Raw genomic sequence first — 12,290 nt, 5'->3', positions numbered from 1 at the left:
CCTTTTGTTTCATCAGCATGTCAGCGTTGTTTTTATTTATTCATTTTGACATCACAGCAGCAGGTTGAGGTGGTTACGGTGTAAACAAAAGTGGTGACGGGTGGAACTCCCAATTTTAGTTGGCCTGTCTTGTGAAGTTGCAACGTATCAAATGTGATCTCAGCTGTGTTTGGTGTGCAGCATCTCAGTGAGCAGAGAGTTACATGGCAAGTCACCCAGCAGGTGGCGCTGGTACAAATATTCCTCCACCTGCAGGCTGATGCTGCGCACCTCGGGCAGCCGCAGCAACAACTGGCCAAATTTGTCCGAGTGTCCCGGGTGAGTCCGCTGGGTGTGCTCCATCAGCGCCCTGTTCACCCTTTCCTGCGTGTGCTCCACTTGCTGCCGACTCTGCACGGACTTCACATCTACGCCAGACAAACACACATTGGGTTCACTCAAAAAAAGAAATCCCCCAATTAATTTACTCATTTTTCTGGCAGGTGTAGTACTCCCCCCTTGTTCTTTTTTTTATTTTTATTTTTTTATCATCTTATACAATTACATAATACCCTCCGTTGTTCGCCATTGTGGAGGGAGCCGGAAGTACGTCACTGGGCTGGTACACGTACTCAATTAGCAACTTCCGCTCAATGCGTACGTTTATCACCTCTTTTGGATTTCAATTTATTGTACAGGCGGTAATGCACCTGACAGTTTCTTGCCAGCCGCCATAAAACTCCATAAGAAGAAGAATTTATTGTACATTCCCAAAAAAGAAAACTTAAAACCGCATAAAATGGAGTGCTACAATAAGTCGCGTGCTACCAACATGTCAGCCGTGGTTAACGTTGGTTTGTTTACTGCGCTAATGCTAGTATTGCCAGCGCTGCCTTTTAGTTGAAGCTTGACATTCGAAGCTGTTGCTGCTACAATAAGATGACTCCGGTACATTTGGAAGCCAGGTAACTGCGTCTGAGTGATGTCATGTCTAGTTTACAATAAGTACTCTAGGACTGTTTTTTTTTCTAAATTAAATTCCTTAACTCACCTCAGCAACAAGATGGCGCCAAAGCAATACAGGTACTGTTATTGCTCAAATACATTCGGACCACCCATATTCGCGGTTCTGCACCCACGAATTGCGGATTTTTTGGGGTATTTTTTTTCTAACATTTTTTCATATTCAATATATATTCAAACGGAAATCTAACAAATGCACTGATGGTGACAGCACTGAACATTTATCAGTCAGCAGTCAATCTAATGTCAGCTCCTATACTGCCAGCAGCCTCTATGGGGACATATACATTGATATGCTGTGATGTATTAACCAGTGTTATTGTTCTCAGTTTATTTACATATTCAGTAGTTACATTCTTCTCTGAAGAAATGAGAAGCTCACCGGGGTTAAAAAGCACCAAATATTTGAGACAGACAAACTCGTGCCTGTCAAAGTGGAGTGCCTTCAGTTTGGACACCAAATCCTGCGTCCTGGTGACCAAACTGCTAAGTGTGGCTCCTGCCTGAGAGATGATTGTTGACATCTCGATCTGGACAGGAGGAGAATGATAGACGCGTTAGAGTCACCTTCACAGTGTCGTTTAACTTAAGTTGGCACACGTTACCTGCTGTCCCATGACCAGATATATGCAACCCTCTTTTCCATAGATGACCTGTCTGCAGAGATGGTCCAGAACCAGCAGCTCACTCCAGCAACTCTGCAGGAGAACCATTTGGTCCTCCACCTTTGAGGTAGAAGAACATGTAGGTCAATGTTATGACTAGATTTTCATTTGTCATTGTGTAAACACAAATCAAACAGCTTTTACCATAAGAAGCAGACAAATATTGCCACCTGGGTCATAATGTACTTTTGGAGCTATGTGCTCCACTACAAAAACCGCCCCACATATTTATTTATCTTGTGATGTATCAGTGGGACCCGGTACTGGTGATACATCACCGGTACCCACTGGACCATTGGCTGGGGACCATTGTCTTCATTTAGTTCAACATAGTTGCTTGGCAATAGTGTTGATGCATTTATGATGAGTACAGCTGTTCACCTTGAGCTCTTTGAAAAGCGCACTGTTCCTGGCCCACTCTACCAAGCCAAACAGAGTCTGGTCCGCCATTTTGCACATGATACTGAACGTGTTGAGGCAGTCGTGCTTGCCCCGGTTGGCCTGCTCCCTCTGTAGACTGGCAACCACCTTGGCGCACAGCTGACTCTCATCCTGCTCCCCTTCCAGGAGCTGAGCGAGAAAGGCGGAGTGGGCGCTGCAGTCGGCCGGTGAGCCAACCGGGCCTGGAGGCTGCGGCAGCGGCGGGGTGGGCGGGACGCTTGAGCACGGCGATGTCGAGGGGGTTCGTAACGTGTACGTGCTGCTTGGGGCTCTGTGCATGGGGTAGTGTGAAGAAGCCGGGCTGTAGCTCAGGGGTGTTTGCAGTTCGTCCGGGAGGTAACCGGGGAACGTCTGCGGATGCATTCCGGCGTACGGAAGCGGCAGTGGAGGGACCACCCTGCCGTCGCTCACAGCGCAGTCTAAAGGCAAGGGTGTCATTCCGGAGGGATACATGTGCGACTGATGGAAAGCATCCGGAGACATGGGAGCGCTCGTGTGGTTGCATACGAGTGAGCAGTCATTAGCGGCCGCAGGCCAGAGCCTTTGCGTTGTTTCCATTTTGGTCCTATAGGGGGCGGTGTTGGCTTGGGGGTGCACTTTTTGTTCTTTCATCTGCCTGTAGAAAGGCCCAAACTTGTTCCTGCCGCCTCGCATGCGGTCAGCTCTCACTGCTGCTCCAGAGGGAATGAAAAACACACGAGTGCATACATTTAAAGACATTTCAAAGTAAGCTACACTCTTGGGCTGAACAATTCAAATTCAAATCGGCATTGCAATGCAGTGATGTGCAATTTTCAAATCGAAAAGGCTGCAATTTGAAAAACAAACAAAAACTGCTTCATTTCTGTCAGTCAGACGGCTTTTTTGTTTATTTTAAATACTTTGTATTAATTATTATTGTCTTTTTTATTATTATTTATATAGTGCTTAGATAAGTTCAGTGCTCAAAAAGTGAAGTCCACCTTGTTTACATTTCACTCAGTGATTATCCTGTGGTGTGGGGTGTGTTGAGAGTGATTATCCGATTATCAGTTAACTGTAAAAGATTATACTGAGTAGAGGTGTCACAATTGAGAATTTCAGAATCAATTATTCTCTCAATCAATAAAACGGTCGCTAAAAAGGTTCTAAAAATGTTCTAGTTTAATCGATTAATTGCGACACATCTAACGCCGAGCGATTATTATGAGGTGTCGAGTGTGACTTGCACTAGCCGTATGTGTGGAGTGCCGCGTTGGTCATCTCCAGTACACCACAGATGAGACATTTGATGATTTATTTATTTATTTTTTATTGATTTTTTGTTCCTCATCATGAGATAAAACATCGGTTTGGATGTTACTCGTCGGTAAGTGTTTATTCCGCTGGCAAGCTCTGTCTTTGCTAGGAGCGCGGCTTATCTCCGCGCTATAAAGTCATCTTATGTAAACTGGGTCATTACAGGCAGTGCTTTTTATGACCTTTAGATACAGCGGAGAGAACATGCGTGTCAGTAGAGCAAAATTGCTGCTGCCCAGGAACAAAGGGCATGCAGTCAAGACGTACCTTCTTTCTTCATGCCCACCGCCAGACACTTCTGGAAGCGACAGAAGGGGCAGCGCTTCCTCTGGGAGACATTCATTGGACAGCGCTGTCCCTCTGCGCAGGTGTAGTGTTTGTTGTTCTGCACGGAGCGTTTGAAGAAACCCTGCGAAGTCGTCACCAGTCAGGGCATGTGACTTGTGGGTTCGCGTCGCCGCCGTCCGCTTTACCTTGCAGCTCTCGCAGGTGAGCAGGCCGTAGTGATATCCCGATATTTTGTCCCCGCACACGGGACAGCCCTCGCCGGACTCGGGCCCCGCGTCCACGTCCTTCGGTAGCGCCTGAGCTGAGCAAGCACAGTGAAAAGACAACTAAGTCCAAAGATACACACTGGAGATGACAAAGTTTGCTTGCGCATCACAGGCCGAGATAAGTTGTGAACCGATGAGGTTCGAAAGCTACTGATAACACGTGCTTTCTAAAGGGAACTCCCTTTTTTAACCTTTATAGAGCAATGGCACCCATTTTACAGTAGAAATATCTCACGGCACACCACCAAATAAAAATGTCACCTACTGTACAGTATGTACGGTGAACCCCTGCTATTCCTTGTTTGGTATTCACATTTACTCACAAATTTAAGTTGCACCTTCAGCCATCTAGTGGAAGATCGTTTGAATGTTCTGCCTGTCACTGTATATCACTGTCATAGATAGTTAATCAAATATACTTTATTTGTAGTGAGTAAATCGTTATTTTGGAACCAAATAAGTGAAATTGATTTTATGCAAGCACACACCTCAAGCCTTTATGAATAGGGAAAACTCTCCAATCTCGTTGTACACTTGTTGAGTTAAATGACAATAACGGGCGTTCTGATTCTTCTATGTGTTAGCTTTCTAGAGCGTTTTACATTGTTTGTAGCATTAAGCTAAACGGACATATCTAAAGCAAAGCTTTGTGGTTCTCTTTGTTTGAGGTTTACTTTGACGGTAACCTTCAGTAAAGTGGCCTCTTGAGGCCTCTTTTTGAAGAATATTGACTTATATTTTCGGCCAAACTGCTGCTTGTTGTTAAGTGAGTTGAAGTCAACTGCCACCAGACAGCACTCATGTCTCAAGTTTGCACTCGCAGGTCAAAGCAGATAATTGGCACGTTGCAGGCTATAGTATCTTGAAAAAATGGTAGGTTTTATCAAGTTCAAGTTTTATCTCAAGGCACCACTGTAAAGGAATATTTTTTATCGCTTGATTCATTATGCTATCAATGGAACCTTCCACTTTCGAGAATCGTGAATGTGTATGGCCATTATAGCATTGGTAGGACAACAGTTTTGTACAGTGTCAAATGTACCGCTGCGTCCCAAAATGTACGTTTATGCCAATAATAGCAATTTGATTTCAAGTGCAAGACAGTGGTGTACTATAGTCATTCACCATCCAGCTGCTTTTATTGCTCTGCGGTAAAGAGAAAGGTCCCATCAATATAACATACTACCATGTGTCATCATTCAGTTTGATTCCTATATGACACTTGCATAATTCACATCGGGACTCTGGCATAATGACTTACACCGAAACCATTTTGGCACAGTTACACCTGCCAGTCCTTTGATTAGACACATTTGCACAACGGAAGCTGCTCCGATACATCGTTAATGACGAGAAATGATATTCATATTCTGATCGACTTATAACTGTAGTTTGCAGCGATGTAAGCCTGCATGGAAAGCTGCTTCTAATATACATCATCAAGCTTTCTCTCAGTATAATGCAGTGAAAGAAAACTACAACTATCACAACCATTGCAATTGTTGAATTAATACCGTGTGGATTGGGCTGACGTACCTAATGAAATGATCCCTGTTATGTTCCCAGCTTCTACTCACATGTTGATGCTCCCTCTGAAGAGTAGATGTCCTCATGGTAGTTGTCCGTCCGGGGTCCAGAAGCCTGCTGCTGTTGCTGCTCTTGGAATTGATCAGGAAGGTCCATGCTGTCTACAGGTGCAACAGGTCCACGGTCAGGTCAGTTCAGGTCTTCATAGTCTCAGATACAAGGGGCAGCGGGGAGCACACAGCAGGAAGGCCGCCATGCAGCCCCGAGCGCTCCCGGTCGACTGACAGCCGTTTGAGGGCCACATGCGGACTTTGATCGGTCGTTGTAAAGTATTAAAAAAAAAAAAAAAAAACTCTCCTGACTGGCACTCCTTGCCTATGTCCGCTAGAGAGCCAGTCACATAGCCACCTGCTGGAATGTTACTGAACTGAAGTCAATGAGCCATCCCACTTGAGCTGGAGGAGGCCTGATAAGATAACACTCAATATTGCACCGCTGCAAATTGTGGCCATTCACAGATTTCATATCTTCATTTTGTTCCTTTGTATTGTGTATTGTTTATGGAGTCGCCAAGGAAGTGCATTACGAAACAACTCCTCCTTCCAAGATCCCTTTGATAGAAATGAGACGAAAATCATCTCCCCCTCACTGAAATGAATAGAAATGCCTATCATCTGTTTTATCCTCGCCCCAAAAAACTCGACATTTCTTTTTTTTTTTTTTTTTTAAATAAAATAGCACTATAATATTATACTTTATAAAATAATATACTATAATAAAATAATGAAATATAATGTATATCAAGCAGATGATGTGTCTTGATTTAACGCTGCAATCCAGTTCAGTGTGCTGCTCCTATTGTGCCTGCCTTGCCACTGGTACTGTATAATACATTCATTGATGCGAATGATACTAACTATTAGCATAAATTAATAAAGTTTGAACAGTCACTGATTGCGTATAAGCAAAAGGTCAGTATTCAAAACTTGGGATTCATAGATGGTTGCATTCATTGTCATTTTTCAATGAAGAAAGTTCTCAATGTTACTTCAAGATGCTTAGGTCACTTTAAACTAAACAAGCCTTTGGTAATATTTGTCAAACTTGAATTAGATAATCCCCATACTCATCCTACTTTGCAGTGTTACACAGAGTATAAAAAGGGTCTAATTATAAATAAAATTGACTTAAAAAAACATCCCTCTCGATCAAACTCAGCAAAAGCCCGATTATCATTAATTAAACACAGGTTCAGAGGTGACTTACTGGGCATCTTGGCGACATCTGGTGGCTAAAAACTGCTAAACTCACCAGACAGACTTTATTAGGTACACTTGCACAGTATCAAGTAGTAAAGGGTCTTTAAAAATACCTCCCTGTATTATTCATTTATGTATTTATCTTTTTTTTTTTTTTTTTTTTTTTTTCAAATATATCTCAGTACAACGCAGTAAAAATCACCATGGCAGGAAACTACTACCATTAATATAAACATTTTGTTTAATTAATACTGTATACTGTAAATTCTCCCCAAAAACAAATAATAATGATAATGATAAAGTACTTTACAATTGTACATTTGTATTTATCGATATCCATCCACATATCTATTTTTGTTACTCTACACCACTACAAAGTACATCACAATAAAAAACGTAATTGTTAACAGAGTCAGTGGAAACATGAGAATAATTATTTTAGTTAATTATCCAAACCCATTAGATTTGGTGCACATTTCAAAATGACAACAATCAATTGCAAACTAGTAACTTTATTGATTTCTACATGGGGGATTTTGGGGGGAAGGCTTTTAAATTTTTTTTTTTTCTACATTGCAAATGCAGACCCAGTCACTCATATATGCTGCTGGGTGTCTTAAAGCGGCAACGTGCGAGAATGTCAAAGCATCAGTCCATTTCCTCACTGCTCGAGCACACCAAGTCGCCCTCAGCGATCACCCACACCTCGTTGTGCCTATTCAACATTGTCATGGGGCTGCAACACACGCACACACGTTCATCAAAAGTGAAACACAAATTTTATTCCCAAAAAAGTATAAATGGTTTTTGAAAATTAAATGCAGATGTAGTAAAAAGTTAACTGAACTGGACTTAAGGAGTGATTATTTTGCAAAGCACTAAAGGGAGTTCCACTCTTTCAGTACCACTGCAATATGTAATTCATCCTCTTTATTCAAACATGTGTGGACCCCAACATAAGTACCTTACCTGTTATATCCCGCACCAATGTGACAGTCATCTTTGAAGCGAGCACCATCCTTCATCAGGTCATACATCAGGGCTTCACTGTTACGACCGTCACTCCACGAGTTCATCCACCCTCCATAGCTCCTCACGTACACATTTAAAGGTGGCGTATCAGTGAGGTACACCTGCAGGCCATTGTTAGTTAAGCAGGGGATGCATCGACAATCGGACAAATTCCAGCATTTTTTGCCTCCATTGCATTGCGATCGAGTCAACAAAGGCCCGATCGTCAGATGTATCCTGTCGTAAGAGTGATTTTTCCACCTTCACAATCAAAATCAGTATAGGTCCGATTATTGGATGTCTATTATCATGTACGTACAATTATCTTGTGGTGTGGGGTTTGTCAAGAGATATTTCTCCCCCCCCCGATCAAAGACAGCAAAGGCCCGATTTTCAGATGTCTGTGACAGCTTATCTTGAGCGATTATTCTGTGGTGTCAGGTGTGTTAAATCCCCCCCCCCCCCCCCCCACACACACACTTCCTGATCAGAATCAGCAAATGCCCAATTATCGGATGTTTCTAAAAAAATGATCGTGAGCGATTTTCCTTTAGTGCAAGATTTATTAAGAGTCATTTTTCAACCCTGATCCGCTCGGGGGAAGCAGCCAGGGCCAATAATCGTGAATGTTAAACCTGTTCGGTATTTATGGCAAGTTTACGTCCATTATCTAGTTAAAAGATAAGATCACAGTTAGCGCACTTCCTATCACAGGTCAGTCTTGGTTTTACACTAGATTATGTGTGTGGTGTGCTGTGTTGGTAATCTCAAGTACACTACAAATAATATCAGTGAGCACATGCATAGAGATTTTTTACCTGTGGGTGGAGTCTGTAACGTTTAAAAATGGTCAGTGCTTGATTTTGTCTGCCAGTGACGCGTTACCTTGTCGTCCGTGGGCATCGGCGGATTGGCCTGGTACTTCTTAGGCAGCAAGAAGCTCATTGTGTATTCTTTTTGTTCCCAAAACCACTTCTTTTCGCCGCCTATCTTGACCACAACAGGTGCCGTCATTTCAATCTTTTGTCCTGCAGCATCCAGCACACAGGAGAGTTGGGAAGGCACCCGCACAACATTAAGTTTTACAGTGGATAGAAAAGTCTACACACCCCTGTTGAAATGCTAGGTTTTGCTATATAAAAAACAAACAATGAGCTCAAGATAAATCATTTCAAATCAGTTTCCAGCATTATTGCAACCTATAATCTGTACAAATAAAACAAATATATATAGGGGAAGTAAGAATAAACTGAGATATGATTGCAACACGCACCATCCTCGTTTTCGCCACCGATGTAGTCAAACAGTCGCATAAATGTCGTCATACAGGCAATGTCCATGGACCATGAGCTCTCTGTGGTGGACACCCACTTGGTAGCGTCATAGTGGCGCCCCTAGCGAGAGACGCACGGTCGTCATCCCACAGCGGACAAGTGTGTCACTCATATTACTCACTCACCTCATACTTGTCGTTCTTGCAGATGACCTTGAAGAGCAGACATTGGCTTGTCTCGGTACAGAATGAGATCTCGGAGCAATTCCTGTGGCGACAATGCACTGATGCTTTATTTTTTGCTATGCTCACACTCGCAAATCGGCACAAAGGTGTGATATTCTTTGGTTTGAGAGCGTTTCACTGATTAATTCTGCCATTGACGAATTTACTTTTTTGTCTTTTCATAGTCCAGTCATTCAGTTGCAGGAACTTATTCATATTTTTTTTTAATTTTTCAAACTTTATGGTAAAAGAGGGTCTGAAAATGTCTGGCAGTGAATGATTTAAAGATGAAAAGCGGGCGTCCGAGATCATTTTTACGGAAAAGTCGAACACACCAATGGCATAACTGTATGGTTTTATAAGTACAATATTTTAAAGTGATATTTTTCTCATTAAAAACACTTTTACAAATATTTTTGTTAGTATTTTGGGGCCCTTGGAACCAATTCATGGCATTTCCAGTCATTTGAATGGGGAAAGATGATTTGACATACAATTATTCCGAGTTACGAGTGTGTTCACTGAATGTGTTAAACTCATATCTCAAGGCACTACTGTAGCATTATACCTCCCTTTTTCCAGATATTGCACAACTTTGTCAATATACTCTCGTATACCAACACTATGACAAAATGTCTTGAAAATGTTCTTACCCGACTCTGGCTTCAGCTGTGAGGGCTAGCAGGCAGCCAACAAGTCCTGCAAGCAGAAACCTGGGATAAAATGGTAACAAAAAAAAATAGTAAATAGTAAAAAAAAGTATTTCACTCAGTTATAACTCAATATTCTGTTCATCCATTAAAATACAGAGGTGCTTATTCACACTACATGATGTGCAGTTCACTGATGAAAAGAAGAATGCGTTGAATACTTACATGGTGGAAGATTGTTTGGTGCAGTGGCGCAAATCAAGAAGCCAAGAGGAGTTATAAAAGGAAAAGTGGCCACACCCTGAAAAGTCCAGACAATACAAGAAGGAAAAAAAGCAACACACATGCATTCTGTACACAACATGTGTGACACTTGGTGAAATTCAACACGACACTACGTCAATGCCATCCTTTGTACTCGTACGCCATTCCTATATTAATTGTCTGGCTTTTGTAGTGTGATTTCTTGCGTACCGCTGAACTGGTTATACGGTCACATGTTCGGCACAACATACAGTGTCTCAGAATTTTTGTTTGTAATATTGGAGCGCAGGCTTTCACTTGGAATTATACATGTTATGATAGTATACATTCTCAGAAATGTTACAGTTGCAGGTATATTGTGAACAGTTAATTTCAAACCAAAAACAAATTGACACCTTATAAGATAAGACGGGATCGGATAAGATAAGGCAGGGTAACAAAAGATTAGTAAATTAGGATGACATGGCAAGACTAGACTGCGATAAAATAAGACAGGTCAGGATAAGGTAAGACTGGACTGGATAAGAAAAGCCAAGGTAAGATAACACAAAGCATGACGAGACTAAGCACGACCGAATACTAAGCCAATGTAAGATGCGTTGTTAAAGTGTTAATCATGATTTAAAAAGAAAAAAAAAAAAAAGAAAGATAACAATAAAATCACAATCAGCAGGGTATCCCTAAAGTCACTATACGCTTTATATTTCGTTTCAGGTATCCTTCGGACAAATAGATTGACGCCTTTGTACAACCCTACTTTGGTACAGGTAAATCTTTAGCAATCTCCAAAACATCCACTGAATTGCGCAAACACCTGCACTTGTTTTCGTTTTTCATCAGTGGTGGCAGTAGCGGGACTTCCGCTGCAGGGTTTTGTCAAGAACAGATCCTGTTTTGAGAAACGTAACTTTGCGGGATGCTTACAAAGACCGCGCAGGCTAAGCTGTCAAATGGTGATGCCCCCATGTCTGTCCAATCAATTCTTGAAACAAAATAGTAAAAAAAAAAAAAACCTGTAGTGACGTTTGGGTCACTCGATATATTAGTAAAAGTAATCTAATTTATTAAGTTTGTAGGTACCCGACAAACATCTTTTCCAAATACCAAGCTTGCGGACAACAATGAAATGTCAAGTATGACCTCCATGATGACTGTGTGGAGAGAAGCACTTGCACTGAAGCTTTTGTTTGCACGGTCAACAGCGATACCTCCTTTTGTGTTCACTCACAACAACGACAAGACCTACCAGTGGGTTCCCACACTGGAACTCGATATTCTGTCACAATCGCTCTTGTAAGGTAAATGACAAAATAACATGGAATTAACAATTGATTCTCATTTTGATATGTCACAGCACAGCCACTAAAGGATCAACCAGTACTGTGGAAATACTAAGGACGATAAAGCATCTCATGAGTGTTCACACAGTATTGAGTACACCAACTGGAACATATTGTTACGGCGGAAAGAGCGCCGTAGCGGTTGAAATGGCGATCATTTTACACACTTTTGTCCGAAACCTTTTCATTATGATCTTTAGCTCAGTGAATACAGAACATTCCCCCCCCCTTCCCGCCATACACAAACAAAACATCCCTAAAAAGGCTCTTTGCAAGGCGTCTTAAGAAGGTATTAAGTATATAATTGAGATGTGTTGAAACTTCCCGTAACCTTGTAATAGTTCATGTTTGATACTTTTTCAATGAAGCATAGCATGTCGGACCTTTGTAATCACTGACATTACTCCCGAGTAGTGGTCACAGGTGGAAACGTCAACAGAAAATATGAGACCTCTACATTTGTGTTTTGAGCTTTTATTTGGAAAAAAAAAGACTTATTTTTTGTTATTTAAGATTAAAACCAGTTAAAGGCTTACAGCACCGAGAATTTCAGGCGCTGTATGCTTTTTGCCTTTTATTCTTAAATTTCACCAGAGGGCGCTGTTTCAACACCATTGACCGCGAAAGGTCATCAATTTGTCATTTACATTGATCGTCTTTTTCTCTTTCTCGTGAAATCAAGTTTGTCTGTAAATATGACTTTTAGTAAAAAAAAAAATGTATAGACATCTTTTTTCTTTTTACTGCAGTCCTAATACTACTTTGTACTTTTACATTACTTTTCCTTTTTTTCTTTCTATA

The 12,290-nt window shown here is 41.6% G+C and overlaps 3 protein-coding genes across 8 annotated transcripts in view; 1 reads left to right on the top strand and 2 right to left on the bottom strand.

The window, feature by feature from the left end:
- Nucleotides 1-8: 8 nt before the first annotated feature.
- Nucleotides 9-5,624, bottom strand: nr5a5 (nuclear receptor subfamily 5, group A, member 5). Of its 2 annotated transcripts, none has more exons than XM_086055473.1 (7): nucleotides 5,518-5,624; nucleotides 3,860-3,975; nucleotides 3,654-3,795; nucleotides 2,049-2,779; nucleotides 1,608-1,727; nucleotides 1,385-1,532; nucleotides 9-407 (listed from the first exon to the last, which is right to left on the bottom strand). In XM_086055473.1, the coding sequence occupies exons 1-7, from the start codon at nucleotides 5,621-5,623 to the stop codon at nucleotides 160-162; spliced, it is 1,611 nt and encodes a 536-aa protein (XP_085911599.1). In that variant the 5' UTR covers nucleotide 5,624; the 3' UTR covers nucleotides 9-159. The 2 variants fall into 2 exon arrangements, with proteins under 2 accessions (XP_085911599.1, XP_085911600.1); XM_086055474.1 differs by having other exon boundaries at nucleotides 3,860-3,970.
- The window catches only part of ramp2 (receptor (G protein-coupled) activity modifying protein 2), a 35,098-nt gene continuing 23,423 nt past the window's right edge, over nucleotides 616-12,290 (top strand). For 3 of the 5 annotated variants that reach the window (XM_086055484.1, XM_086055482.1, XM_086055475.1), the window contains exons 1-3: nucleotides 616-944; nucleotides 1,651-1,734; nucleotides 5,507-5,655. The gene's annotated coding sequence lies outside the window, so the exon portion shown is untranslated. Of the gene's footprint in view, nucleotides 945-1,650; nucleotides 1,747-2,234; nucleotides 2,276-5,506; nucleotides 5,656-12,290 lie in introns of all 5 variants that reach the window. The other 2 variants (XM_086055477.1, XM_086055476.1) reach the window with 2 other exon arrangements.
- Nucleotides 7,223-11,295, bottom strand: soul5 (heme-binding protein soul5). The gene is given in 9 exon segments (XM_086056148.1): nucleotides 7,223-7,462; nucleotides 7,696-7,859; nucleotides 8,623-8,765; nucleotides 9,011-9,131; nucleotides 9,197-9,278; nucleotides 9,889-9,948; nucleotides 10,111-10,190; nucleotides 10,192-10,236; nucleotides 11,290-11,295. Coding segments are annotated over 9 exon segments (789 nt in total). The 3' UTR covers nucleotides 7,223-7,374.

The sequence above is a fragment of the Filicampus tigris genome, chromosome 16 (assembly GCF_054856515.1).
Source record: "Filicampus tigris isolate MCC_2025a chromosome 16, RoL_Ftig_1.0, whole genome shotgun sequence".
Lineage (NCBI taxonomy): Eukaryota > Metazoa > Chordata > Actinopteri > Syngnathiformes > Syngnathidae > Filicampus > Filicampus tigris.
The sequence above is the reverse complement of the archived record's forward strand: the minus strand, read 5'-3'. Positions and strand labels throughout refer to the sequence as shown.